Raw genomic sequence first — 24,590 nt, 5'->3', positions numbered from 1 at the left:
GGAGAGGCCCCAAGCACTCCCTGCAGCCTGAGACCTGTAGAGCCGCATCTACTGTCAGAGGGTCAGTCTGGGTCCAAGCCTCTGACGCAGCAACTSCAACAGYCRCTGGGGAACGCGCTGTGCRGCGTGTCACGACCATACTTGAGGAAGTGTACACCACAGGGAACAGAAATGAAGGTCCCTTCGCACGTCCCTTCGCGCGCCCTTCTGCGCGAACTGCTACTATCTGCTGAACACATGGTGTATATAGAGTGCTTTACAGGAATCAAGGGCTATCATGGTTGGTGTTGCAAAATCCACGCCCTTCTGTGGACTTAGATTGTTTGAGTATTTGCTTCAGATTATTACTAGATTGTGTATGTGATTCACTGCTATGTCATTTCCACTTGGAAAAACTCTTCCAGCTACCAAACAGTATGACTAGAGAAAAAGGACTGACAGTAATGGGGGTTACACCCAAGAGACTCATTTGAGGAAAAAAAGCCCAAATCATATAACAGTTTTTTTCTGGATCTGGATGCAGCAATGGCGCTACAAATGCTATTCTGCTCAACAGGCCACTAGCCAGGCATCCCAGTAGCCCTTTTGACCACTGAATCAAGCTAGGTGCTCCCATTTAGTTGCTGGCAATAGTCAAGGCCTTTGTTTCAAAGGATGGCTGCTGGTTCTTTGGGTCCTAGAATTAGAAACTTGCATGGGGCTATGCTAAAACGCACTGTGTTCAGGTGTAGCTAGCAAAGCAAATTTAATTGTGCTATTTAATCAACCAGTACTGGCCAGTCACTGTCCTGACCTGTGTTCCATCTGGAAGTATCATAATAATACAATAAGGATTGTGAACATTTTCCCCCAGATTTCTGATGTAGATGTTTAAGAGGGGACGATGAAGGACTTGCGTGTGTTCCCCCATAGAGATGGGGAACTCTCAGTATACTGGAACATCAATGTGCATTTTGTAAAAACCCTTAGCTCCAAAAGATTCAGCACAACGGTGCAATACAGTGGGATTCACCAGAAGACAATAGCCCAGAATACAGAAAGAACCAGCTAAAACAAAGCTGAGAGACAGCATAAGGAGTCAGGTAAATCCAGCACAACTTCTGCAGAACCAAGTCAAAGAAAATATAGCTATTTTGCAGCAACTGGTATATTTCATGAGACATTTCCCATATATGCAGTGTCCTAGTAGACGTCCCCTGACACTATATCTTCTTCTTTTTTTTTTTTTTTTTTTTTCAAACTTTCGTAGAAGTATCTAAGGTCCTGCAGGAGCCTGCTGTCATTTCAAGAGACATGTCAAGGAAGCCATACACAGAGAAGAAGCTTTCATGTAGAGTCTAAGAGTTCCTTGGCACCAGGTATATTGATGCTGCCAGGACCAAGCAGCAGTGCCAGCACTAAGGGAGACTGGCTGGAGCAGGTCCCATGATTATCTGTTCAGCAGTGGCCAGGCTTTACTCTTAACAAATCAAAGAGGAAAGAAGGAGCTGGACTTTCTCAGACACTTGTCTTTGCTTGGTGAGGCCAGAGGTAGGATCAGGGCTAGGAGGTTATGGCCCCATTATCACTGGAGCTGAAAACCCTCAGGGGAGACAGTGAGAGAGTGCAGGTCTTGAACCTTTGCCAGATGTCCCTGAAAAACCACCCTAATCCATAACCTGCACAGGAAAACATCAGCAGTTTTGTAACTGGTGCAATACAGCCAACCACAATGGGCTTGTTTCTGTGATTGGAGCAAGGTGGATTTCCTCATACAGGGCTTAAATGATCAGTAGCACAAAATGAAGAACACGTTCTCTACTTAGGCAAGACCTGACAGATGGATCACAGCTGAAATGCAACTACTGCAGACAGTACAGGACAAAAAGGTAACCTGCATCCTCAGGATGTTAATATGGGGTTCAAAAGCATAACGTGTCTAGGAGAGCTGTAGGAGGGCAACTGCTCATGAACCTCCAAAGCACCCCATCTCAGGGGACAGAACTATTAGAACTGTGAAGAACAGCTCAGGGACACTCTACTATTTATATCTGTGCATGGGGAAAAAAGGAGGGGGAGAAGGGATATGTGCACAGCTGTTACAGATGCTAAAGCGATAAGAAGGTCCTTGATCTTGGGTACCACCGTAAAATGCCTTTGCGGGGTATCACTCAAGTTCTGCAAACGACTCCTGGCATGTCACTGCAACACTCTGTGGATGTAAAGGGAAAAGACCCTTTACCGGAACAAAGGCTGTGCAAATGAAATCAGGACTGCCAAGGCAGACTCCTATTTCTGGTATGTAGTGAACAAACTCAGACCAAAAAGACAACAGAGGGGCAGATGCCCCTCAATGCAGAGAATTTAATATAAGGGCAAAAACATTAAAGAAATGTTAAGTTGTTCTACTAACTAACTTTGTTAGGCTGCTCCAGGTTATTAAATGGTCATCCCTGAATTAAAGATTGCTGTTCAAGATACACACAGAGATTTGTAAGGCTAATCTAATTTCATATTAAGTGAGAGGCAGCGCTTTCAAGTCCAAGGAGTCCAACAGCACACTTACCAATGTAATTTACACAGTCAGACAGGCTCCGAGAAGCAAAGGGTCCTTCATAGACGGTTTTGCTTTTATCAAACAAATACACCATGTAGCTATCCCAGCCTCTCTGGTGAGGAAAGACAAGAAAATATAAACAGAACAAATCCCAAACACAGCTCCTGCTAACCCAGAGGATCCTAGTCATATGAACTAACTATTATTGGCAGACAGTCTCCTTATATGATACCACACAAAAACTAATTTGGATAGATCCCACAAATGTAGGACCCTCTGCTAGCAAGTTACTTTATTTGAATATTGAGACAGAGTCTGACCATAGGAACTTATTTACATTACCCTATAAAGGAAATAATGCTAGATCTTGTGACTTACTCTACTTACAGAACAAACTGTCTCCACTGGGAGGAGATCAAGAAAATTTATCTTCCCTAAGATTTTAAATTCCCTCAGAAAGTAAAGGACATTGCGCTAACAGAGAAAACCAGAATCATTCTTACTACGCCATCAATAACGCATTGGGAAGCAGGTTTCCGAGGGTCCAGGCAAATTCCCGTCTCCAACAGCAGTTCCTGATTTCCAGTACTTATTCCAGTTTCAAACTCGATGCGAATCTGAAGTGAATGAAGGCTTTCCTCAGGATTCAAGAGAAATGAAACAATCTTTGCAGAGGTCATATTTAGGATGTGTACTATCTGTAAAAAGAACAGGACAAATTGATTACAAGTCACTGGCTACCAAAGAGAAAGGACACCAAAGCCTCAATGACATATTCTTTCGGAGGGAGTATGTAGTGAAATTAGTAAATTAGACTGATACCATCACTTGAGCTTTAATGACATCAGTAATCAAGTGTAGGAATAAAGTTCCACATAATACAACTCCAGGCCTGGGTCTGTAACTTTTAACTTACTCTCGAAGAAACTAAAACCAAACCCACAAATCGCTTTCATGAGCTATATTGCTGCTAAATTACACAAAAGAATGGTGACAAGCCAGCACAAAGGCCATCTCATCCCCTGTAGTCTCTAACACTGGCCAGTATTACTCCCAAGAAGGAAAGTCCTTTAATCCCCCTATAAAAAAGCCATTACATACCACTACTTGCCTTCTCACTGCTCTCATGGCTTTCTCTAGTTCTAATGTGTCTGTGCAGAGATCGTAGGACCCACCACACAATATACAGATGTTGACCAGTCCAAATTATTGGCGTAACATTTTCTGTACTGTAATTCCTCTGGAATCTTTCCAGATCAGACCAAATTATCCTGCGGCTTCTACACATGCTTCCCTGAGCTGGCCCCATTCCAGCAAAGCTCCAGTATTTACTCAAAGGGAAAGGGCCAAGTGAATGAAATCTCTGCTCTGGTAGAGCTACATGGTGCCCTGATATATGAACCTCGAGGTCACACCACCAGTAATGGAGGTCAAATAAACTGTTAGTAAATATTACACCATTATTTGAACTTGGTGAGTCCTTACTGAGATGTGACACACTAACACATGGTCATTCTTCTGCTTCAAGAGTAAAGCTATAGAGATTAATATAGCTGGTGATATTTTGCCTTCAGATACATACTAGGTATGCAGTATGTATACTCACCCACTCACCAGTATCAAGAGAAACAGTCCTCATGATACTGGAGTTGGATGATGGCAGGATTATAGCTTTGCTCCACTGAACACACTTCCTTTCCTCAGAGATGCTTTCCGTCAGCCTTTAAACCAAGCAACAACCCTACACTTACCTTCAAATTCAGGATATGATCCATTATCAGGAAACACTTTGGACGACTGGTTTCAGGCTCTATATCTCCACCCCTCTGTTGTGGATCCCAATTAAGCATCAGTTGCAACCAGTTTTCCATCGATTCTACAATTAAACTAAACCAGAGGAGCCATAAGAAAGAGAAGACAGATATTCTACAACGGTAAGTCCACTTAAGAAACTAGGTTCTCACAAAAGCAATGAAATTATGATACTTTGTGGGTTAGAGATCATACGTATGCAAAATAGGCTGAGCATGTGTGAAAAGCGGTGATTTTGCTGAAGTTGCATATCCTGGCAGCAGGAAAAGCATGGAAGGGGAGGAAAGCACATACGCAGTGAACATCCTCACTCCAACAACAAAATCTTTGTTGACCTCAGCAGGAGCACGTGACCATCCAATATATTTACCTTTCACCATACTTCTCCCTCTTCATAACTGCTATTCACTGAGTCAAAAATATCTTAATAGAACAGTAGCTTGACTAATTTCAAATTAGATTAAGAGGGGAAATTGTTTTTTCAAAAACAACTGTGATGCACTGAAAAGCAAATAGTTTTCAAAGCAGTGTCTGCAGAATAACCATCTCTGGGCTTCAGACTACTCAGGAGGCTCTTCTCCATGTTTATCCACACAAGAAGCATCTGGTTTATTGTTCAGAGTCTCTTGAAATACTGTTCAGAAAGCTCAGACCACTAGATAGCCATTTACTTCATTCTCAACTTCAGTATTTTTCCTAGAAATCTGCCAGTGCCAATGGATTGTGCCACATTTGTTGGCCACATCTAAAGACGCAAGTGCTAAAGGTGGCAAATAATCAACATCTGACTCCTCATTTGGTGCAGACCAAGTAATCCAGGTTAGAGGTACCCCTGCGGGGGTCCTCTAGTCCAATCCTGGTTCACAGCAGGGCCAACATCGCAGCTAAAGCAGGTTACTCAGGGCTGTGTTCAGGCAAGTCTGGGAAATCCCCAAGGATGGAGATCCCCCACTGCTTGGTGCCCCGTCCCAGAGACATACCACTAGCAGGGGGAAATTTTTTTCCTATGTGAAAACTGGGATTTTCCTTGTTGCAATGTGTGCTGTGGCCTCTTGTCCCTTCACTATGCCCCTCTGAGAAGAGTCTGACTTCATTGTCTCTGTAACACCCCGCTAGATAGAGGAGGACACAGTTACATCCCCCTTTGCCTTCTCTTTTCCAAACTGAATAAGCCCGGCTCCCTGGGCCTGTCCTCATATGCTCTATGGCACCAGGCTCCAACCACCTCTGTGGCCTCTGCTGGACTCGCTGCAGTTTGTCAAGCCAAATAATAAAAAATATAGCTTTCATGGAGCACCTAATTCAAGCATCTGCTACCAAAGTTACATTAGAAGCATCTAAAACTTGGCTTATGAGATTCTATGTCATCAAGTATCAGGTAGATATTACTCAGTGTCCTTGTTATAATGGGTGGAAAGCAGTGATCGAATTCACACTGCAAGGTGCAACAGCTATCATCCCACAAACTATAAGGTGAACTGCTGTCACCCCATGGACACTACTGCTGTAGCTGGAGAGCCCATAATATCAGAGAGACATCTGGCTACAGCGTATTCCTTAATAATGAACAATAGCTTGCCTGGAGCTTGAGACAGTCTTTATAAGAGAGAAGAAGAACCCCTCAGTTTAGAAGACAGGTCAGAAATTAACACACGCAACCACAAGGACACACTTACCCACAGAGGCTGTGAGGCTGCGGCAAATGGGTACTAAATCGAACCTCCCCATTCATCTCTTCGGAAGCAAAGATGTGCTTCGGATCCTTCTTCTTAATTTTTTCATGCCTAAAAAATATAATTATCCATGGATATCTTGAAAATTCTACTTCTGTAAAGGGCCAATTGAAGTTGGCATTAGCAAAAAGTGCCACATTCCAGCAGTTTCAGAAAACAAACTCTGTTTTTCACAATAAAAAAGCCATTTTTGAACAGTCCACTTGGAACAACTATCTCCAAGTGGGAGAGGGGAAATGCTCTGGAAATGCTTTCGCCTCTGCCTGAAAGCAGATCCAGGCAGTGGCAAACAAAAGGATCAAAATGCAACAATTCACCGACCACACTGGACACCTTGCAGTACCACACATTCACGAGACAGGTAAGATTTGGATTTGCACCAGTCATCTGGTAAAACTACCGCACTTACCTTGACCTAAGAGAAACATAAAATACAGAGGTGTTAAAAATACAGCATTTTATTGGATTCAATACTAGGAAAAGCATCCCCATCAAACTCTGCCTCAGTTTCCTCACCCTAGCTCACTTCAGCACTGGTTGGGACCTTGCCTAGAGTTCAGCTGCTGCCAGAGAAACACGATTTTCCAGTACAAGTCCCAGATAAGCACAATCTGTGCTGCAATCATCAGTCACTTGTAAACCAGCTGAACATTTCATAGGCCTGTGGGTTGCCAGCCTGATCTCTTCCCCAGTCACCCCAAAATGAACTGAAGCTACATGCATGTGGCCCACACTGTTTTCTTCCTTTTTAATGGATACAGATGCTTGGAAGAGTTGTTTCTATCTCATTCATTCATTAGTTTTCTACTATTTACATTAGGAAATCAAGTTCTCCATATGCTGGAAAAAATGAGATAAATGTTGAATTATTAAAATAATAAAATCTCAAGAGTTAGCCGCTAAAAGGGGAAAGTATTGCTACATACTGGTTAAAATTATTTTTTGTTAAAACATATTAATTTTTTAAACTAATACTCTCATAAAAACTTAATAATTTACTTTAGCTACCTAGCTACCTACAGTTATTATTTCAAAGCTCACAGAGCAGCCATTTTTACATTTGTTCTGTTGCAGAATCATCCTTATGAAAACAAAGCTTATACACTCCTAATATTGCAAGGTAAGAAATAAAGTGGAAATACAGAAATAAATATTTCTGCCCTTTGTTCTGGCCCTCAAARCGCAGTGAGAAACCTCCACATGCAGGTAAAAGTCTTTCAGTTATCACTTCATAAAAATTCTTTACAAACACATTTCCTTCAAAACTAGCCTTTGAAACAAGCAATGGCACCAGGAGGAATTTAAATAGCAAACTTTCTAACACCACCCTGCCTATCCCTAGGTATGGGCTATTCTTCCACTCTGCTCAGCACCTCTTCTTCCAGACCCTTCAAAAACACCCCTCTAAAAGGCTCTTTACCAGTGGATTTAATAAATCAGTTAGCATCTAAAATCATACAACCCCATGCCTCCAATGTTTTTTGCATCCTGTGTTCTTACTACCCAAGACAGGGTCTGCCTTTCTGTGTGTTACTTATTGCTAATAATGAATAACCTCATCGCCTAGGTGAACAAAAGACGGTTTGTCTCCTTCCCATACATGACATTTTTCTGACACTGCTGCTTCAACACATTATCATTTAACAGATTGGTTTATAATTCCATTTTTTGGCTCAGATTTCCCTCCTGAAGGGATCACTATGACCAGGTACTATCACACAATGTAATAAGTGCATAATACAAAATGTTTAAGTAGCCAATCAAAGCATTAATGATACCATCGAGGTGTCAAGGGCCTCTGCAGAACTTACAGACCAACAGCCCCAACACTTCATAATACATTTAATCATTCTGGTTCACACTGTCACCTCACGACACACAGTAACTGTCAGTTCTACTGCTTGGCATCATCTCTCACGGAATAAACATCTTACCAGGTAAAAGGCTGTAGATTATGCAAGAAGGGTCTAAATCCTGCAATGCATTCAAACACCATTGTTCCAAAGCTCCAGTAATCAACAGTAACAGAGTAGGATTTATTCTCAAAGAGTTCTGGAGCCTAAAAAGTACCATAAAAAGACATTTTGAACGTGGTATTTCAGATAATCTAAACTCTCTCACTTTTGGAGAGACAACGCTGTGTCTATGTGTGGACCCCTAGCTCTGGAGGGATGTGGACACCCTCACAAGACCCCATGCAGGGTACCAAATTGGTCAGAGCCTGGAGCACCTGACCCACAAGGAGATGGGAGGGAGCTGGGCTTGTGAGTCTGCTCACGGGGAGGCCGGGGGTGTGTGCAAGCAGCTCCTGGCTGCAGGACGGACAGGGACAAAGGGGACAGACAGGGACAAACCCTCCTTGGAAGCGACAAGCAATATAACAAGGGGCAACAGCCACAGATCACAGCCCAGGGGGTTCAGGTTGGAATGAGGAAATACTTCTTCCCCTGGATGGGGAGCAGCCCTGGGACAGGTCACCAGAGAGGTGGGAGATCTCCATCCCAGGGGTTTCAGGGCTCAACTGGGCCAAGCCAGGGCTACCCTGACCTAGTGCTGGCGACTCCTGCTGTGAGCAGAAGGCTGGACAAAGGACCTCTGAAGGTTCCTTCTGACACACACTTCTGTGATTCTATAAAATGTGATAATACCAAATCAATTGTACACATGCAAAAAAAAAAACCAAAAAACAACTTACCAAATATTGTAATGTTCCAACAAATGACGTGCATAAACTTCCTTGATCCAGATCTTTGGCATATCCCAGGTCTATTATTTTGTGGACAATCTGTAAGCAGTTCAAGCAGTTCATCAGAAGAGCAAATTCAGAACAAACAACAAAAAAAGGCTGTGCAGTGACATCCAGAACATACACTCAAAAAGAGGAAAACCAGAATGGAAAAAATCTGTGGTGAAGCTTTGAAATGTGCCATGGTGTTGATGTTTGCTGTTCTGCTATGTAAGCCGGCCTTGTTCACCTGTCTCTACTTAGACTCAACTTTATTTAAAGTAACTTGCCAGTTACAGTCCATTATGGCCCAAAAGTGAATGGATTCTGCTTGGTTGAATGCAGCATCAAGCTTTTTATCTTGGAATTTAAAGTTATTTGTTTAAACAGAAAAACAATAATGACCTTTCCATTTTTTAGAAATCCATCACTACACAGACAAGCTCAGTTTTACATTCAACCCTCATAAAGTCACAAACACAGAGATACCCTACGCTACAATTTCATATCATTCCTATTCTGTTGCAGGCAGGGCTCCTGAATGGAAACAAAAGTTGGTTGTTTTTAATGATAAGATTTTAAGAATAAGCAAAATAGGATTTGTTGTTTCAAGAAGATGTGAACTTTTAATAAATTCATGGTTGTAATCTCAGCCTAATTCAATGCCATAAACCACTCACTCTCTTCTACTTCTCTCAGGCAAGAGAAAACTACTGGCAACTTCCAGAAATGACAGCTGGAACACCAGTGACAGAGGCCATTTGACTTACCTTCCCACCTTCATCCTGAAGAACAATATTTTCAGGCTTTAAGTCTCTGTGTATAATTCTGTTTTCATGCAAATACTGGATACCAGACCCTGAAAGGCAAGTATTTGATTTAAGAAAAAAAAGAGCACTGGTTAAAACAAATCCAATAAAAGTCTAATATCCCTGATTTCAGGGTTGAATTCAGCAATAAATCTTCCCTAAAAAATAGCATTAAATATATTAATGACTTAAAAGAGTAGAACTGTCATAAGCATATAGCTACCAGACTAAACTAGCTCTGTTCCTCTGCTCCGCAGAAGCTGGGGTTGCTAAGGAATTCAAACCTTGCAGCATAACCGCAGGCCAAACGCCTTGCCTTAAAAGCAAGAGAAAAGGGAGCTGAATTCTTCTCAAACTTTACAGTTACAAAATGAACCACAACATGCAGACAAGCAGAACAGACCTCCAAAATGTGTAGACAGCCTGATACAGCTCTGCGTGTCCTGTGTTCTTAGATCTCAGTAAATTAACACAAAGTAACAGGAAGATCTATTTATATTTGTGAGCGCACTATGCAAGATGTATTTGAAAGAAATCACTGAAATTAATTAAGGAAATGAAAACACATCAGGTTTTATTTTGATCTAAAACTACTGCCAAATAGCGGCTTACAAAGCTTCTAGTAAACTTTCACAGTTGTCAAAGCAATGCAGGAGGAACCATGTTACCAGGGAAGGGAACATCCAGCTGTGATGAGACAGCAGTATGGTTGGAGCTCAAAACCGATTAAATAAGGCTGCCCCATATTACAAGCCTCCTTCTTGGGCAGCATCTGGTTAATGCTAAATGCAGCAACTGCCCAAAGTGCCATTGGCAACACCCAGATCAGTATTAGCAGCACTGAACCTGGGCTCAAGGATTTCCCTCTCATGGCAAGGGACTGGTGTGCTCAGAGTAGCATCACTTCTGTTACTCTGAATGTTAAAGGCGCAATACCATGATTGCTTTAAGCAGGCTGGGTGGGAGCTATCCCCAGAAGGAACACTGGTTCCCAACCCCCCTTTCCCAGCTGCACTTTGCATGGCAGCACACTTACAGGACTGTGTTGTCCTGGAAGTGATCCAGCTGAAAACTACTCAGGAAAGAAGATCAAGTTTTATCCAGGCTGGTTTCCAGATCCAGCTCCTGACATGGTTATGGGAGTGCTGGAATAAGGGAGGGAATGGGAGCATGCACCCAAGAAAATGGAAGGGGAAGCACTGTGCCTTGTGGCAGCAGCCCATGCTTAAATTGCCTTGATGCGACTGTGGAGCTACTATCAAAAAAAGAACTGGAGAGAAATTCTGCCTGAAGGTGGTGGTGATGGTGGTGGGGAACACGGCTAGCCCATCCAAATAATGGTGCTGACTGCCACATAAAAGATTATCAAGTTAGTGTCTGTCACAGGACAAGGCCACCAACAAAACAGCAAAAAAGACTTCCTTAAAATGGAGACTTTCTTCATGAAGTCATGATTTTTTAGTCTTGGAGATGTGCAAGTGGAAAGAAAAGAAAAGGCTCCATGTAAGGGCCAAGCCAGATATTGTAAATCCCATTACTTTTCCTACCTACATCATGGGGTATCTTAAATTTTCCTACACAAAAAAAATATTCAGTCTGCACAACATGTTAATCTAGAAGCCTAATGCTAACTAACCATGACTGTAAATTCATTATGGGATTATTTTAAGAGAAATATTCAACTAATGTGCTTTTTCTGCAATTCAAACACTCTGTCTGCATGTGGAAGGGGAACAGTGATAAAGGAATGAAGGAGTTGCACCTGATTTGGGTAACTTAACTGCAAGTCCTCTGAGCACTGAAAGGAGAGAAGCTGCTATTAAATAGTCTGTGAACATGGAAAGGTCTTTGAGTTCTCAAACCTGATGTGCACATTGAACATTTTTGAGCTGAATTATTGCTAGCGACTTTTCAAGCGGCATCACGTGTGCCACTTAAAAATGGCTGATCAGGGCCAGCTTTAAATTGCCAAGAGTTGGAGGCTGATGAAGCCTTGAAGAAGTTACAAACACGTATCAGGATATGCTAGCTCATATGTAGGATTTTGGCAGGAATGAAACTCCAGATGACCTGTCACTGACCACCATGTCAAACAAGCACCCTGGGGAGGTCATGGCAGTAACACAAGGCTGGCAAATGGCCTTACAGAAAACAAACATCAGGTTCATTTTTCTCTGGGAATTCATGTCTCCCTGCCCTTTTAAGGGTCTGTCACTACCCAGAAGAGACCCTGCACTAAACCATCACATCCTTTGCTCTCCAGACAAAGTACCCTCCTTCTGCTTCAGAAAAAAATCATTAGGGAGAAGACAATCCTCTCTCTTCTCCTCCATCTTTTGAGACACAGAAAAGCACCCCTTAAGAGTCCTGCCTAAAAGCTCAGGCCAGCTTCTTCACCCAAACACTTCTTCATCCTAAAAATAGGGGTCCTTTCCTACAAGTAGAGACTGGTTAACTGCAACAGAATTAAAAAGATGAGGAGCTCTCCTGAGCAGCTCTCCTGGAAAGCCCACTTGCTACAGAAACCAAGGGAACTCATCTGCAGGCTTCAGCCCGAATCAGATGATGTGTCCGCCCCAGGGTGTCCAAGAAGCTGGGCACTTTTCCTGATAGACAGGAAGGCCAGTCTGAGGAGACTCTCTCATACCTTTTCTTCAAAGTAAGGCAGCAAGTCGCTACTTGTTAAGCAGTGGCACACACTGACAGAGGCTATCCAGATGCGATGTGACTGCCACACTGGAGATATTCATCTCCTTACAGTGCTCTCAGCAGCCAAGAATTTGGCATCAAGCAAGCTAAAGCTCAACAGTCCGCAAAATGTGATAAAGATTTGATGAAGCACGTCTAGAAACCATCAAGTTTGCATCACAGACTGACCTTGATAGATTACCACTGCCTTAGGAAAGATATTTTGAGCAGGTGCCCAGAATTTATCAAAGAAAATTGTTCTCTAACAGCAGTGCTGTCTCCTTGGGCTACTCCCACCCTGTACTGACTTGCTGCCTACTCTCTTTCCAGTTAGCAGAACCTGAAATCCACATGATATTGGACACTTTCTACAATGCAGATCAAGTCAATCACTGGATAACTGTCATCTTTTCATCACTCTGCCTCCCTAAGCACTGCCTTGAAACCTTTCCTAGGACCATACACAGTTGATTCACAGCACCACAGCAGTGTTGGCGGGAAGGGACATCCAGAGGTCTCTCCTCCAACCTCCTGCTCACAGAAGGACAGGTCAACAACACCAGGTCAGGGTGACTATGGCTTTCAGTCCTGAAACCCTCCACCAAGGATGGAAATCCTCCATCTCTTTGTTGACCTGTCTCAGGGCTGCACCATCCTTCCCCATGTCCAATCCAAACATCACAGGGTGCAACTTGTGACCATTGTCCCTTGTTATGTTGCCCACCAATATCAAGTAAAGTTTGGCCCTGATCATCAGCTTTTACCCACCCTTCCCACCGTCACAGTCTGCTCTCAGATCCTAGCTCAGCCTCCCCTTGACCAGACCCAAGAAGTCCAGCTCCATCCCATCCCCTTGTGAGTCACGTGTTCCAGGCCCCGAACAGCTTGGCAGCCTCTGTGGGGCCTCACCAGGATCTCCACATCCTTCTTTAGTCAAATGTGGGTACTGTACCCAGATGTGGCCTCCCCAGCACTGAGTAAAGGAGACAATAAACTTCTTCACTGTGCTAGCCACACTGTTCCTAACATAGCCCCATGTAATTGGTCTTCCAAAAGGAGAAGATTCTCAATGTTTAGGCATGCTTATTTGAGATAACCCAACTAATTGACCCTCAGCTGAAAGCAGATCATTAGCCAGAAGATTTCTGGACTGGCCTGTACTGTTCCCTTCTCCTTCTGCTACACTCTTACCCGTCCTGCTCTCAACCGCAATCCAGTTTATCATCTCCTCAGCCCTGTCATCCGGAACAAACAAAACTTCCCTCCTGCTAGCAAACCCTACATAAAGAAGACACACAGCAACTTTGGCATTTCTCATGTTGGTTCTTGTTTTTAGGCTTGCAAAAGTTACATTCCTTCAGCTGACATGCAGTTTGGCATCTCCAGAGCCATTAACAGAAGCAGGTTTTGAACTAGCAAACTGTGACCTTAATGTCATAGAGTTACCAACAACCGCTCAATACATAGCTTTTCAAATCACATTCCACAGACAGGTCAGTAGTGAAAGTTTCTTGTCTTTATGATCAGCAGGGACACAAAGTCCTTCCTCTGGAACAGAAACTTGATTTGTTTTAGCAGCCTGTTTTTGCTAGTCCAGTTGAAACAGAAAAATGCAATTACACATAATAAACATAACAACAGGAAAGGCAACAGACTACATACCAATGTCACTAAGTAGAGAAAGAATCTGACTTTCCTTAAGCCCACAGCAGTTTTCGGGTTTGTTCAGCAACTACAGAAAAGAAAACAAAATTACACCTGCAATGCAACAATTAATAGTCAAGAACACCATCTTCCATTCTTGCCAACACCCCACAGAAAAAACAGCACAGCTCAAATATAACCATAGTTGAATAAGGTAGGTGACTTTGCAAATTAAAAGCATGAGAAAAAAGAAAACAACCCGGACAAAAACAAAATTCACTGCACAGGTACAAGGGTTGAAAAGAAGATTTGGTCTCTTAGAATAAGACCACAGAAGCATGAAAACCATCGGAAAGTGAACTGACAAGAGACCCATGTAGGGCATATGGCTTCAGGCAACTGGGGGCCAGCTTCCCGGAATCTGCTTGTTCCCCATCTTCTGAATTTTGGCCTGATGGGATTTAGGAACACCCTGAATATCTGAAGCAGCTCTGCTGCTTGGAAGAACACCTGCTCTCCATTGGGGAAAACGAGACTTAGTGACAAAAAGCAAAAGGAATGGATATAGACCTAAGCCCTAGGCATTCAAGAACAGATGAAAGGAAGGGAAAGTAACAGGCAAAATTTAGCATAGGGCACACCACAGAAGAGAAAGCCATTGTAAAGTCATTTACAACTCCCAGACTGTCTTCCTGGCCCTGTGTGACTGCTTCTTTAACCTGAACAAGCTGGTTATGGGCTCTAACAGAGTCTGTTTTTCTCACTGTGCTGCATCCAAGCAATACCCTAGACTAAGGAAAAGTCACCCAGGTATCAGCTCCCTTCTTGAGAGGCTGCCGAACACCGTGGACACCTCCTGTAGTCATCTGTAGTCAGTCTCTACTCCCATAATGCTGCCTGAACCCTGGAGGTGATGAGAAACAGCACCGGCCACCTACTCCACAGTCAGGCACCTTAAAAACGGCAAAGGACATGTCCTCTAGTACCTCTCTCAGCACTATCACCTCAGACTGCCTCCAGGCTGCCTTAAACAACCTGCCAATAACTAGCCTCAGCAATCCCCTGCATACTCCCTCAAGTCTATCAGTGAGCGATTGGATTTTTTCCTTCATGGCTATGTGGAATGCTTTCATAGATGACTGAAGTACACCTCTACCCTGCAGCCACTACTCCCATGGTGTACCTTCATGTCTCCACCTGTCTCCCGCACCTCAGGCACTCATCTCAGCAGTCAGACTTCCATGGGAAAGAAACCAAACTCCAACATCTCACTCCCTGAGCCCTCTGTTCTGAGTAGATGTGCTGAACAATAATGAAGGAGAAGGACCAAGTCAGAATTCAAGCTCAGATCCTACAGCATTTCCCTGAAGGAGCGTAAGCATAAAAATGTAGACAGAAGCACATGCTTTTCCAGGCTTTATAAAAGATCACAGATGTACAATGAGAAATTAACAGCAGTGCAAAACACAAATGATACCAAGTAAGTGTAGGAGAAAGGTTTAAAAAAGACAGAGTAGGACCAGAAATAAGAAATCTTTTTTTTATAAGAAACAAAGCACTACATGTGATCAAGTGAAATAAAGCATGTTACTTCCTAAACTGTCCCAGAACCTATGTAACTTTCAAGGTTTCACTAGAAATTAAATAATCAAGTACTGTACTGAAAGCAGAGCTAATGCAACCCCAAATTTCTTGGCCATAGTTTCCCAGTTTACCTGTAAGTTTTCTCAAAACTTGTACTGCATAAATACAACACCCAAGAATCATTGAGAATATGGCCTGCTCTCTGTGTTTGCAACATCCAAATGGTATTTCAGCATAAACCCGCTTCCTTTCGCTGCCATCCTTTCAGTCTTAAAGACTGCCCCAACTGTTTTAAGCAATGCTAGAAAATAAAACAAAGCTAAATAAGTCACAAACATGTAGTTATTGCATTCAGCATCTGCTTTCGTTAAACTCCTTCTGGCTTTCTACAAGTCCTTCCAGTCCATGACTTGTTTCTCCAAGCTGTTTGCTATTTAATGCTGGTAAAAAAAAACCAAAAAAACATGTTTAACAGAAAAGAGCTTCCTGATCACTTAGATGAAGTGATTTCTAAGCAACCTTTAATCAGTGGAAATCTGCTTCTTCATCCTCAAACAAACAACTGCTTACTGAACCCAGCTACAATGGAAAGGGAGTACAGAATCTATCTGGCCATAAAGCCACTGCCTTGTGAACTACCGAAATGTTCATTTACTCTTGGGTGCTGCTGCTGCTGCTTTGCAGAAAGGCAGTTCCCAGTTTAGAAGGAAACAGAAAAATCTTGGAAGTTTTGGTGGCCCAAGCCTAGCACAAGAGAATCAAAATCCTTCCTTGTAGCCGAAAACAACAAAACACTGGACACACATGGATTAAAAACAGGTCAGACTCCAAATAAATACAGACAAACAGCAGCAAATCCAGTCATGGTGGGTGCTAATATCTAGGTTACAGGAAATTGCATTAATGCTGATGCAATCCTATGAAAGGAGACACTGCTTCAGGATAAAATAGTATCTGCCCTTGGATTACTCCTTCTATCACCTGGTTTCATAGCACAAGCCTCACTTCACACTTGAGCTGTGTTTTTTTTTACTGCATGTTTACCTCTCTGCACCTGTACCCTCCCCAAAAAGGGCCACATAATATATATGGTTTCACAGACAACTGCAGTTAGGAAAAGAGCATTAACTCGACTCATTTTCCTAGATGTGTCAAGGCAAAGCAGAGCTTACCTTCCGGAGATCGCCCCCTGAACAATATTCCATTGCTAGAAGAGGAACATCGTTAACAAGAAAGTTCATCTCCTCAGGAACTTCACAGGCTCTTACTACATTGGGATGGTTCAACCTAGGCACATGAAAAGCTTGATGAAAAGTCTGACCCCTCTTTTGGAAGAGCAAGAAGATAGACTACCAACCAACCACGCTTTATGTTTCAGTAAGATCTCTGTTCCCCAAATGTATTGCTGCTGAGAAGTACACTCTTTAACAGGTACCTACCAGTATCGAAATGCATAAAATCCATACGTTGTGAATACACAAACCAGTGATGAGCAGAAACGTGGTCTCCAAGTCAAGATACAGGACTTGGATGATGGAGATCCAGGCTCAAGTTCTTGATTTCTGCACATTCTTGGCACAGCCATTTCATACGTGTTTTTATTTCTGCATTTGAGGACAGTTTCCCTTTGGTCCAGAAGTTTTGTAAGAATATGTTAACTCTTGTGCAACTATACTATGGAAGTAGAACTAGACACGTAAAATACATGTACATTGGGAAAAAATCATTTGTGCAGCTACATTCAAACAGCTGTTTCCTGACTGCCTCAAAATATGCTATTCTCAGGAATAAAACACATATCTAGAAGGAAGTGAAGATAAATTACTCCCATGTACACAGTCCAAAGTCTCTGAGAGTTATCACAGAAAAGTAGTAGAAGTACGATTCAGTGCCTATATTCAGAACATGAATAGGGCTTTGCAGTGAAAATGTTGATAGGAAAAGTGATTATCCAATACTGAATTACAAACTTAGCTCTAACATGATGTCTGCAAGTGGTTTCCTCTGCTAACGATAACATAATGTGCACGTAGTGTGTATATAAGCAGATCAGTGTGACAAGGGACAGCATGAGCTCAGTAAAGCTCCATGCAGTGTGGGCACAGCAAAGAGTTTTGAGTTGTTTGAGGACAACTCAAAACAAAACTCTGTAAGGGTGTCCTTGCCCCTGCCAGCAAGACTGTTCATTTCATGCTACAGGATCTCCCTCAAGAAGCAGTTCTCAGGATGAGGGAACAACTCCATGAGATGCCTGACACACAGAGAAATAACTGAGTAACTCTGTCCATGAGGATGAATTTCGCCTGCTCTGATTCACAGGTATCTCAGAGGGACGTGCTGGAGAGGGATGGTGGGTTGCCCAGGGTGAGTAGCCTCTCGTTAAAAAGAGCTGGGAGACGTTACTCAGTAAGAAAGGGAGCGTCACAGAAAACAGCTATTCCTAGATCCCCAATTGCCAGATCACAGTCCAATAAATTGGTTGGTATGGGAGCACACAGGGGTTTGGATGTCTCTAGATGAAGACTGAGGCACTGGCTGGTATAAGAGCATAGAGGAGTTTGGATGTCACTAGGTCCTGAGCAAATCGATGGCCCAGCACATGAGTGCGGGGGGGGGGGGTGGTTATCACTAGATCCCAATTCAACATGCTAGTTGGTACATGACAGCAGAAGGGTTCAGACAACCCCAGATCACAGCCTGACACACCAGCTGGTACATAAGTGCAGAGGGGTTTGAATGTCACTAGACCTCAGTCTTAAACACTGGCCACATGTGAGCCCAGGGGACCTGGCTGTCACTAGACTCCAGCTCCACACATCACAGACCCCCAACCCACACACCAGCCAAATGCTAGTGCAGGGCAGGGAAGGCTGCAGCTCTGGTTGGCACTAGACCCTAGTCCTGCGCACCGGCCACACATGAGTGCACAGACTCTGACTGTCACTTAAACCCCTGTCCTGCACGCTGGCCATATAAAGCTGGGGGCAGGGGGGGGTCACTAGACCCCCGTCCTACACACCAACCACATGTGAGCCCAGGAGGGCTGCCTGTCACTAGACCCCCATGCCAAACACTAACCACACACATGAGCCCAGGGGTCTGGTTGTCACGAGGTCCCCACCCCACATACCTGCTGCATGTGGCCCCAGTGGTGTGGCTGCCACTAGACCCCCAAACGCATTGGCCAAATGCAAGTGTGGTGGTCGGCTGGCACTAGACCCCATCCCACATAGCAGCCACACATGAGGCCAGGGGGTCTGGCTGGCACTAGATCCCCATCTGGCACAGTGGCCGAATGTCTGGCTGTCATTACACTTCTGTCCCATACACCAGCCATATGTGACCCCAGGAGTGTGCTTGTCACTAAACGTCTGTTCCATATACTGGCCACATGTGACCCTGGGGGTCTAGTGACACCCGGACCCCCATCCCACACACTGGCCGTATGCGACCCCAGCGGTCGGGTTGTCACTACACCCCCGTCCCACACGCCAGCCACACGTGAGACCAGGGGTCTGGCTGTCACTGGAGCCCCGTCCCACACACCGCCCGCGGAGGCACGCGCGGGCTCCGGCCGCCCCTGCCTGCACGGCCGCACGTTAGGGGCAGGAAGCCCGTCGGTACCGGGAGCGGGAGCGCCGGCAGCCCCCGGGAGAGGCGGCCGGGGCGCGGGCGGCACCCTATTCCAGCAGCAGCAGGGCCCGGGCCCGGGCCCGGCCGCACTCACTTCTTCATGATGTCGATCTCGTGGCACCAGCGGTCCTTGTTCTTGACGCTGAGCTCCAGCCGGCACGACTTGATGGCCACCTTGGCGCCCGAGTCCTGCGGGACACAGCGCCGTCAGAAGGCCCGGCGCGCCGCCCGCCCCGCCCCGCGGCCCGGCCCGGCGCGCACCTGGTGCTGGTAGAGGCAGACGTTGCCGAAGCCGCCGGTGCCCAGGCGGTCCCGCATCTCCCAGGGGCCGCAGCCGCCCGCCGGCTGCCCCCGCAACGCCGCGCCGCCGGGGGCCCGCTCCATGCCGCCTCCGCCGCCCCCCGGCCCCGCGCCGCAGCCACTCAGCGCCCCGCGCCACACCGCCTTTATTGCCGCGTCACAGAGGAGCGCGCGCGCGTCACGCCGCCGCCGCCGCCAATCGCCGCGCGTTCGCCGCCGCCGTCACCGCCGCCGTCAGGCCTGCAGGGCGAAGTCGAAGGGCTGGAAGTCGCGGCGGAAGGCCTGGGCGGCGGCCGCCTCCTCGGGCCGCGCCGCCGTGCACTGCCGCCAGTCGGCGCGGTGGGGCAGCCCCAGCAGCGCCGCGCTCGCCAGCACCTCCCTGCAAGCACAGCCCGCGTCAGCCGCCCGGCGTGACGTCACGCCGCCCCCCCAGCCCGGCGTGACATCACCTGCCTCCCCTCCCCCAGTGTGATGTCACAGCCCCCTCCTCCCCTCACCCGGCATGACATCACAGCCCCCCCCACACCCAGCATGACCTTACACACACCCCTCCCTCCTCTGGCACGACCTCAAACATGCCCCTCACCTTGCCTGACATGACATCACAGCCCCCCCCTCCCCAATCACCTCCCCCCAGCAGGCCTTGGGGTGCATGAGCTGCCACAGCCCCTACAATGCTTTGCTTCACCAGAGCATTAGGGAGGAGGGAAAAGGGGCACCAAAAACAAACAAACAAACAAACAACCCCAAACCTGCCAAACTGTAGCGGAAAGCTTTTCCGGATGCGATGGAAAAGCTTCTCGCCCGTGTCCAGCTCCACGTAGAAATAGGGCGTCCCGGGCTGGGCTACCTAGGGAAAGAAAGGAGACCTCGCTGAAACACGGAGCCCAGAAAAAGGGGCCCTGGTTCCCTCCAAGCCGCAGGGAACTGCAGGTTTTCAGGCCTCTTATTGCCTCAGGGGAGCAAGGGCAGCATTTAACAGTGGCAGGGCAACACTGAATATTTTCAAGTCAAAGTCTTCCAGTAATGTTAAATTCACCCTGCTGTTTTAAATGGTCTCTAACCCCACAGAGGAGCAGAATCTTAACTACTCTAGTTCTGTTATTTAAAAATGATACGGTTTCATGAGAGATGGGCTTTGAACTCAAGCAAGAAAGTACATTTTTTGGACATGGTAACTGGTGTAGATGACTCTATACTTGGATTTTCCCTGAAGGTAACCTTGATTCATTTGAACATTAGAATTAAGGAAATCCAGGCTTCCTTTAGATTCTTCTCCCAAGGCTGATCTGAGACCATGCAGACCCTGAGGTTTAGATGTACCTATGCACAAGAAACAGGACTTCATCCTGTGGGTTGTCTAATGCTGGCTGAGTCCACGCCAAAGCCTTTTCATCAATAAAACACCAAAAAGGCCCTCTCCTAACTCTTTTATTCGAGTAGCTGTGTCCTGGAAATCTGCCCCACTCTGTCAAGGAGCTAATGCTTCCTAACAAGAGGGACTCTAGCTGCACTCTAGTTTCCTTTGAGAAGCAAACTGAAAACCAGATTAGAACACACAAACAGAAACAAACTGGATCAATCATAGATCTCAAAATGCAGCTATTAAGAGACAACCTGAAATGATGGATTGCTTTCAGCTGGGATCGGTTTGTGGGCTTGCATACAGAGCACTGTACAGCACAATGTTACATTTTTGTGGGGTAATTCTGCAGATGACACCACTACAGAGACATTAAATATCAGACCTTGGGTAAGAGTGATCATAGTTGCCTAGCTAAGTCATCCCAAGCTAATATGGCATATTGTAGATGAAGAAAAAAAAATATTGTGTGGAGAGAGTAAATTTACACTTCTCAGCTAACAAAAAACAAAAAAACCCAGTTTTTGATGCAGATATAAATACTCATAAATAGCTTAGAAAGTAACTAGCATAAACATGCGCTGTTTCCAGCTCTTGCTGCAGATACGGTCTCCCTGTGATTACTGGTTACAGAGAAGCCTATATCACTACAGACTAATTTCTCTGGTACAAAGGAATACTTCTTCCAAATCCTTATCCAAGGGAACTTAAAGCTACCTGCTTTGCACTGACACTGAGAGAGGGTTGGTTTAGCACTACTAGCAGTGAATGCAACTAGCTGTGCACACAGCTGGGATAGCAGGGCAAAGGGTCATTTCTTACATCCCTGTCCCTGAAGTAAGATTTCTGCCTTACCTTTTGTATAAGCTATATTTGGAGTTTCTCCTCCAGCAAACACACAGCTGCTCTGAGGAAACTACAGGACATCTTAGCAAATTGCATCAGAACAGCAGTGCTGAAAGCACCTAGCAGCACAGGCTTCATTCAAATGAAAAGAAAATATACACCTTAGGCTCTCCAAGATTATCAATAACTGCTGCAGGCAGACAAAGGGCTTATTTTTCAAGGAAGCAAAGCATCTGTCATTCACGGTGACTTCATCTGGAGCAGAAAACGTCTGGCATATCTGCAACTCAAGTCTATGGCGGTCGACCTCCAACAGCTTAGTCTTACCATGCAAAATGACCCCAGAATGAAATACCAGCCTAGAAAGGATTGAGGTGAGGTAAATAACAGGTGAAATCTTGTCTCATACTTGCTTGATATCTGAGTGCTCTGGGATCTCTAACAATTCAATCTGTTGTTCCTGTGCCTGTACAATAAAGGACTCTTTAATGTCTTCAGAAGTACAGAGGTCCAATGGGACAGGAATCACCTGGAGAGCATGGACAACATTTTCATAACGAGAGGAAAAGACAAGACAAACCATTTACTCACAGAAAGCAATAAATCCATCACTGGAGCTGGTATGCTCCTCAGTACTGCTCATCATCATCATGCAAGACAGGTGAGCACCTATCTATACAGGCTTAAACTTATGAGAGATTTTCTGTAGGAGTTGAACAAAAAACTGAAAACTTAAAAGCCTGAAAGAGTTCTCAGAACACTCGTCCTCCTTTCTGATCTTTGTGGTAGTTTAAGGCCGCTCTGATACAGTTACAGATCTGCCAGATACAGAAACCACCACAATAAACCACCAAATGATCGGCATACAAGAAACAATCAAATCAAAAGGTTGGTTGTTGTCTACCAATACCAGAGCTCTGCAGGTATATTTTTAGATTTTCAGCCTATTTCAGTTAAACTACAAGTACCACAGTTCATATGCCAGTGTGAGCTGATCAGAGTAAGAGCAAAGTCTTGCAACTCATCTGTAGACGTTGTGAGCTTTTTAATTAGTTCCATGACAGGAAAAACAGTTTTTTCCCCACTCACTCAACACAAATCAACCCTGTGCCTGCTGTAACAGGAAAAACTAAAGGACTGCGGCACAACCAGCACAAAGGCTTTGTTTTTGTTCTGCGTCTAACCTTGGTAAGATGACTTCTATCCATACTCTGTGAAGGGAAGGCTGAAGGTGAGCGTTCACTTTCAACACATTTGCATATAAACTCAGGTTGCATTCTTCCAGTATTGCACTAAAAATCATACCTGTAACTGCAGATGCTGACTCCTATAGTTTCTTTCAAATAAGACATATCTCTTTCCCTTGCTTCTGAAAAATTCCTTTAGGGCGGATTTGTACTTGGTCACTTCTTCCACCACCTCTGAAGATAAGTCAACTACTGATTGATAGTGCCCTATAGGCAAAATCAGGACATGATCAGGTAGTAAGCCGCCCTTGGCCAGGGCAAGATAGCACTAGAACGAAACAAATATATATCAGTTACTCACTCACTGCAAACACTTACCATGTTGCGAAGCTCACTTGTGCTGACCACATTCCGAGAGTATCCCACAGCCTAGCTATCCCAAATCAGTAAAGCTTCCTTTTCGATGTCACTTACTAGAGATTAAGTTCATTAGAAATTTATTAATTACTAGATGAATGAGAAAAAGGCAGGAACTACTACTTAAAAAAAAAAATTCTAATGCCAGAAAATTGTCTGCAATGCAGCAACTGAATGAACCACTGTGGCTAGAAATTCTATTATAAACCCCCCCTCCCCCCAAAAAAAATCCACTTAAAAACTTACACCTGCATTTAAACTAAACATGTGGACAAATCTGTCCCTGTAGCTGTGGACTGTGCTACACAGGAGCAATAATTTAGGGAAAATAGAGAGACCAATGATTAATTCAACGTCTCCAATAAAAATTATGAATCTTCTGTTTAATCTGTATATGACAAAACTGGAACAAATCACCCCAGGGATGTTGGGCATAACTCCAGCCAGCGCATCCTACTGCCGAAGCTGATGCTAACTGACACTGAGTTCACACGGGAAAAGTTGTGTCAGGTAGTAACACACGAAAATCTTTAAGGCTGGCACAGCAAAAAAAAAAAAAAAAGTCTTCTGTCAGCATAGTTCAGGTCTGTTGCCTGAACAAAATAGGGCCATGTTTCATTTTTACAAATCTCTGTCTATATACCTATGTCTTTTAGGGGGAAATGAAAGAAACTGAAAACAAAACGAAGGGTCCAAGTTAGGGAGAAGAGGAAGAGGATAGTTTCACTACACAATTTTACTGCTACAGCTCCATCCACTCCAGGAAATATTTTGCTGTTACACAAGAACCGGTAAAGAGCATATGGGAGTATGTTTGCGCATATAAAAGTAGGGGGTGGGTTTATGGTACTATAACAGTCTAGAGAAATCAGAAACACTTCTTAGTGTGGTTATCCCAGCAAAATCCATGGTACACTTCTTGCTTATTTGGCATCTGATTTCAGTCTAAAATAGACAAAATAATATGGGCAAAAAACAAACAAACAAAAAAAAACCAGTGAATTTCGCTGCTGGATTGGTTTGTTTACTTAGAGGTGGGTTTTCCTGTTGTTGTTTAAAATAAAATAAAAAACCCCATAGACTATGTCCATTTGGATAGTCCGTGTAGACTATAGTCTGTCTAGACTATCTGTAGTCAGTCTGTTTAGATGGTTTTTGTTAGCGCATCTCATCTCTTTTGTTGTGCATAATGTTATCAGCAGATAGTTTCAGAAAAAGGCTTTCGCAGTCTGCATCTGTGCACTTCAGCAAATTTTGACAGCAGTTCCAAGCCAGGCTTCCTTTTTTTTTTTTCTTTTTTTTTTTTTTTTTTT

General features: G+C 44.5%; 2 protein-coding genes and 1 non-coding gene across 13 annotated transcripts in view; all 3 read right to left on the bottom strand.

The window, feature by feature from the left end:
- Positions 1-47: 47 nt before the first annotated feature.
- Positions 48-19,590, bottom strand: CHUK (conserved helix-loop-helix ubiquitous kinase). Of its 8 annotated transcripts, none has more exons than XM_026058219.1 (12): positions 19,426-19,590; positions 19,259-19,353; positions 16,704-16,818; positions 13,966-14,035; positions 9,577-9,665; positions 8,777-8,866; positions 8,016-8,140; positions 6,025-6,132; positions 4,288-4,423; positions 3,040-3,234; positions 2,546-2,648; positions 48-229 (listed from the first exon to the last, which is right to left on the bottom strand). In XM_026058219.1, exons 1-12 carry the CDS (start codon positions 19,546-19,548, stop codon positions 63-65), a joined length of 1,416 nt encoding a protein of 471 aa, XP_025914004.1. In that variant the 5' UTR covers positions 19,549-19,590; the 3' UTR covers positions 48-62. The 8 variants fall into 8 exon arrangements, with proteins under 8 accessions (XP_025914004.1, XP_025914005.1, XP_025914011.1 ...); XM_026058220.1 differs by having other exon boundaries at positions 48-226; XM_026058226.1 differs by lacking the exons at positions 19,259-19,353; positions 19,426-19,590 and adding exons at positions 15,131-15,249; positions 15,663-15,832 and having other exon boundaries at positions 16,704-16,793.
- A 38-nt stretch (positions 19,591-19,628) lies between these two features.
- CWF19L1 (CWF19 like cell cycle control factor 1) overlaps positions 19,629-24,590 on the bottom strand; it is a 17,227-nt gene continuing 12,265 nt past the window's right edge. The window contains exons 6-9 of one of the 4 annotated variants that reach the window (XM_026058218.1): positions 22,979-23,188; positions 22,083-22,202; positions 20,217-20,314; positions 19,630-19,843 (exon numbers count right to left, since the gene is read on the bottom strand). In XM_026058218.1, coding sequence (XP_025914003.1) covers positions 19,699-19,843; positions 20,217-20,314; positions 22,083-22,202; positions 22,979-23,188 — 573 coding nt within the window. In that variant the 3' untranslated portion in view covers positions 19,630-19,698. Of the gene's footprint in view, positions 19,844-20,216; positions 20,315-22,082; positions 22,203-22,978; positions 23,189-24,590 lie in introns of those variants that run through there. The other 3 variants (XM_026058214.1, XM_026058216.1, XM_026058217.1) reach the window with 3 other exon arrangements.
- On the bottom strand, positions 22,375-22,518 carry LOC112962240. Its single transcript, XR_003252234.1, has one exon. It is a non-coding gene; the product is annotated as a small nucleolar RNA SNORA12 (small nucleolar RNA).

This window comes from Apteryx rowi, unplaced genomic scaffold, assembly GCF_003343035.1.
Source record: "Apteryx rowi isolate R43461 unplaced genomic scaffold, aptRow1 scaffold_1443, whole genome shotgun sequence".
Classification (NCBI taxonomy): Eukaryota; Metazoa; Chordata; class Aves; order Apterygiformes; family Apterygidae; genus Apteryx; species Apteryx rowi.
This window is presented reverse-complemented; position numbering and strand designations above follow the sequence as displayed.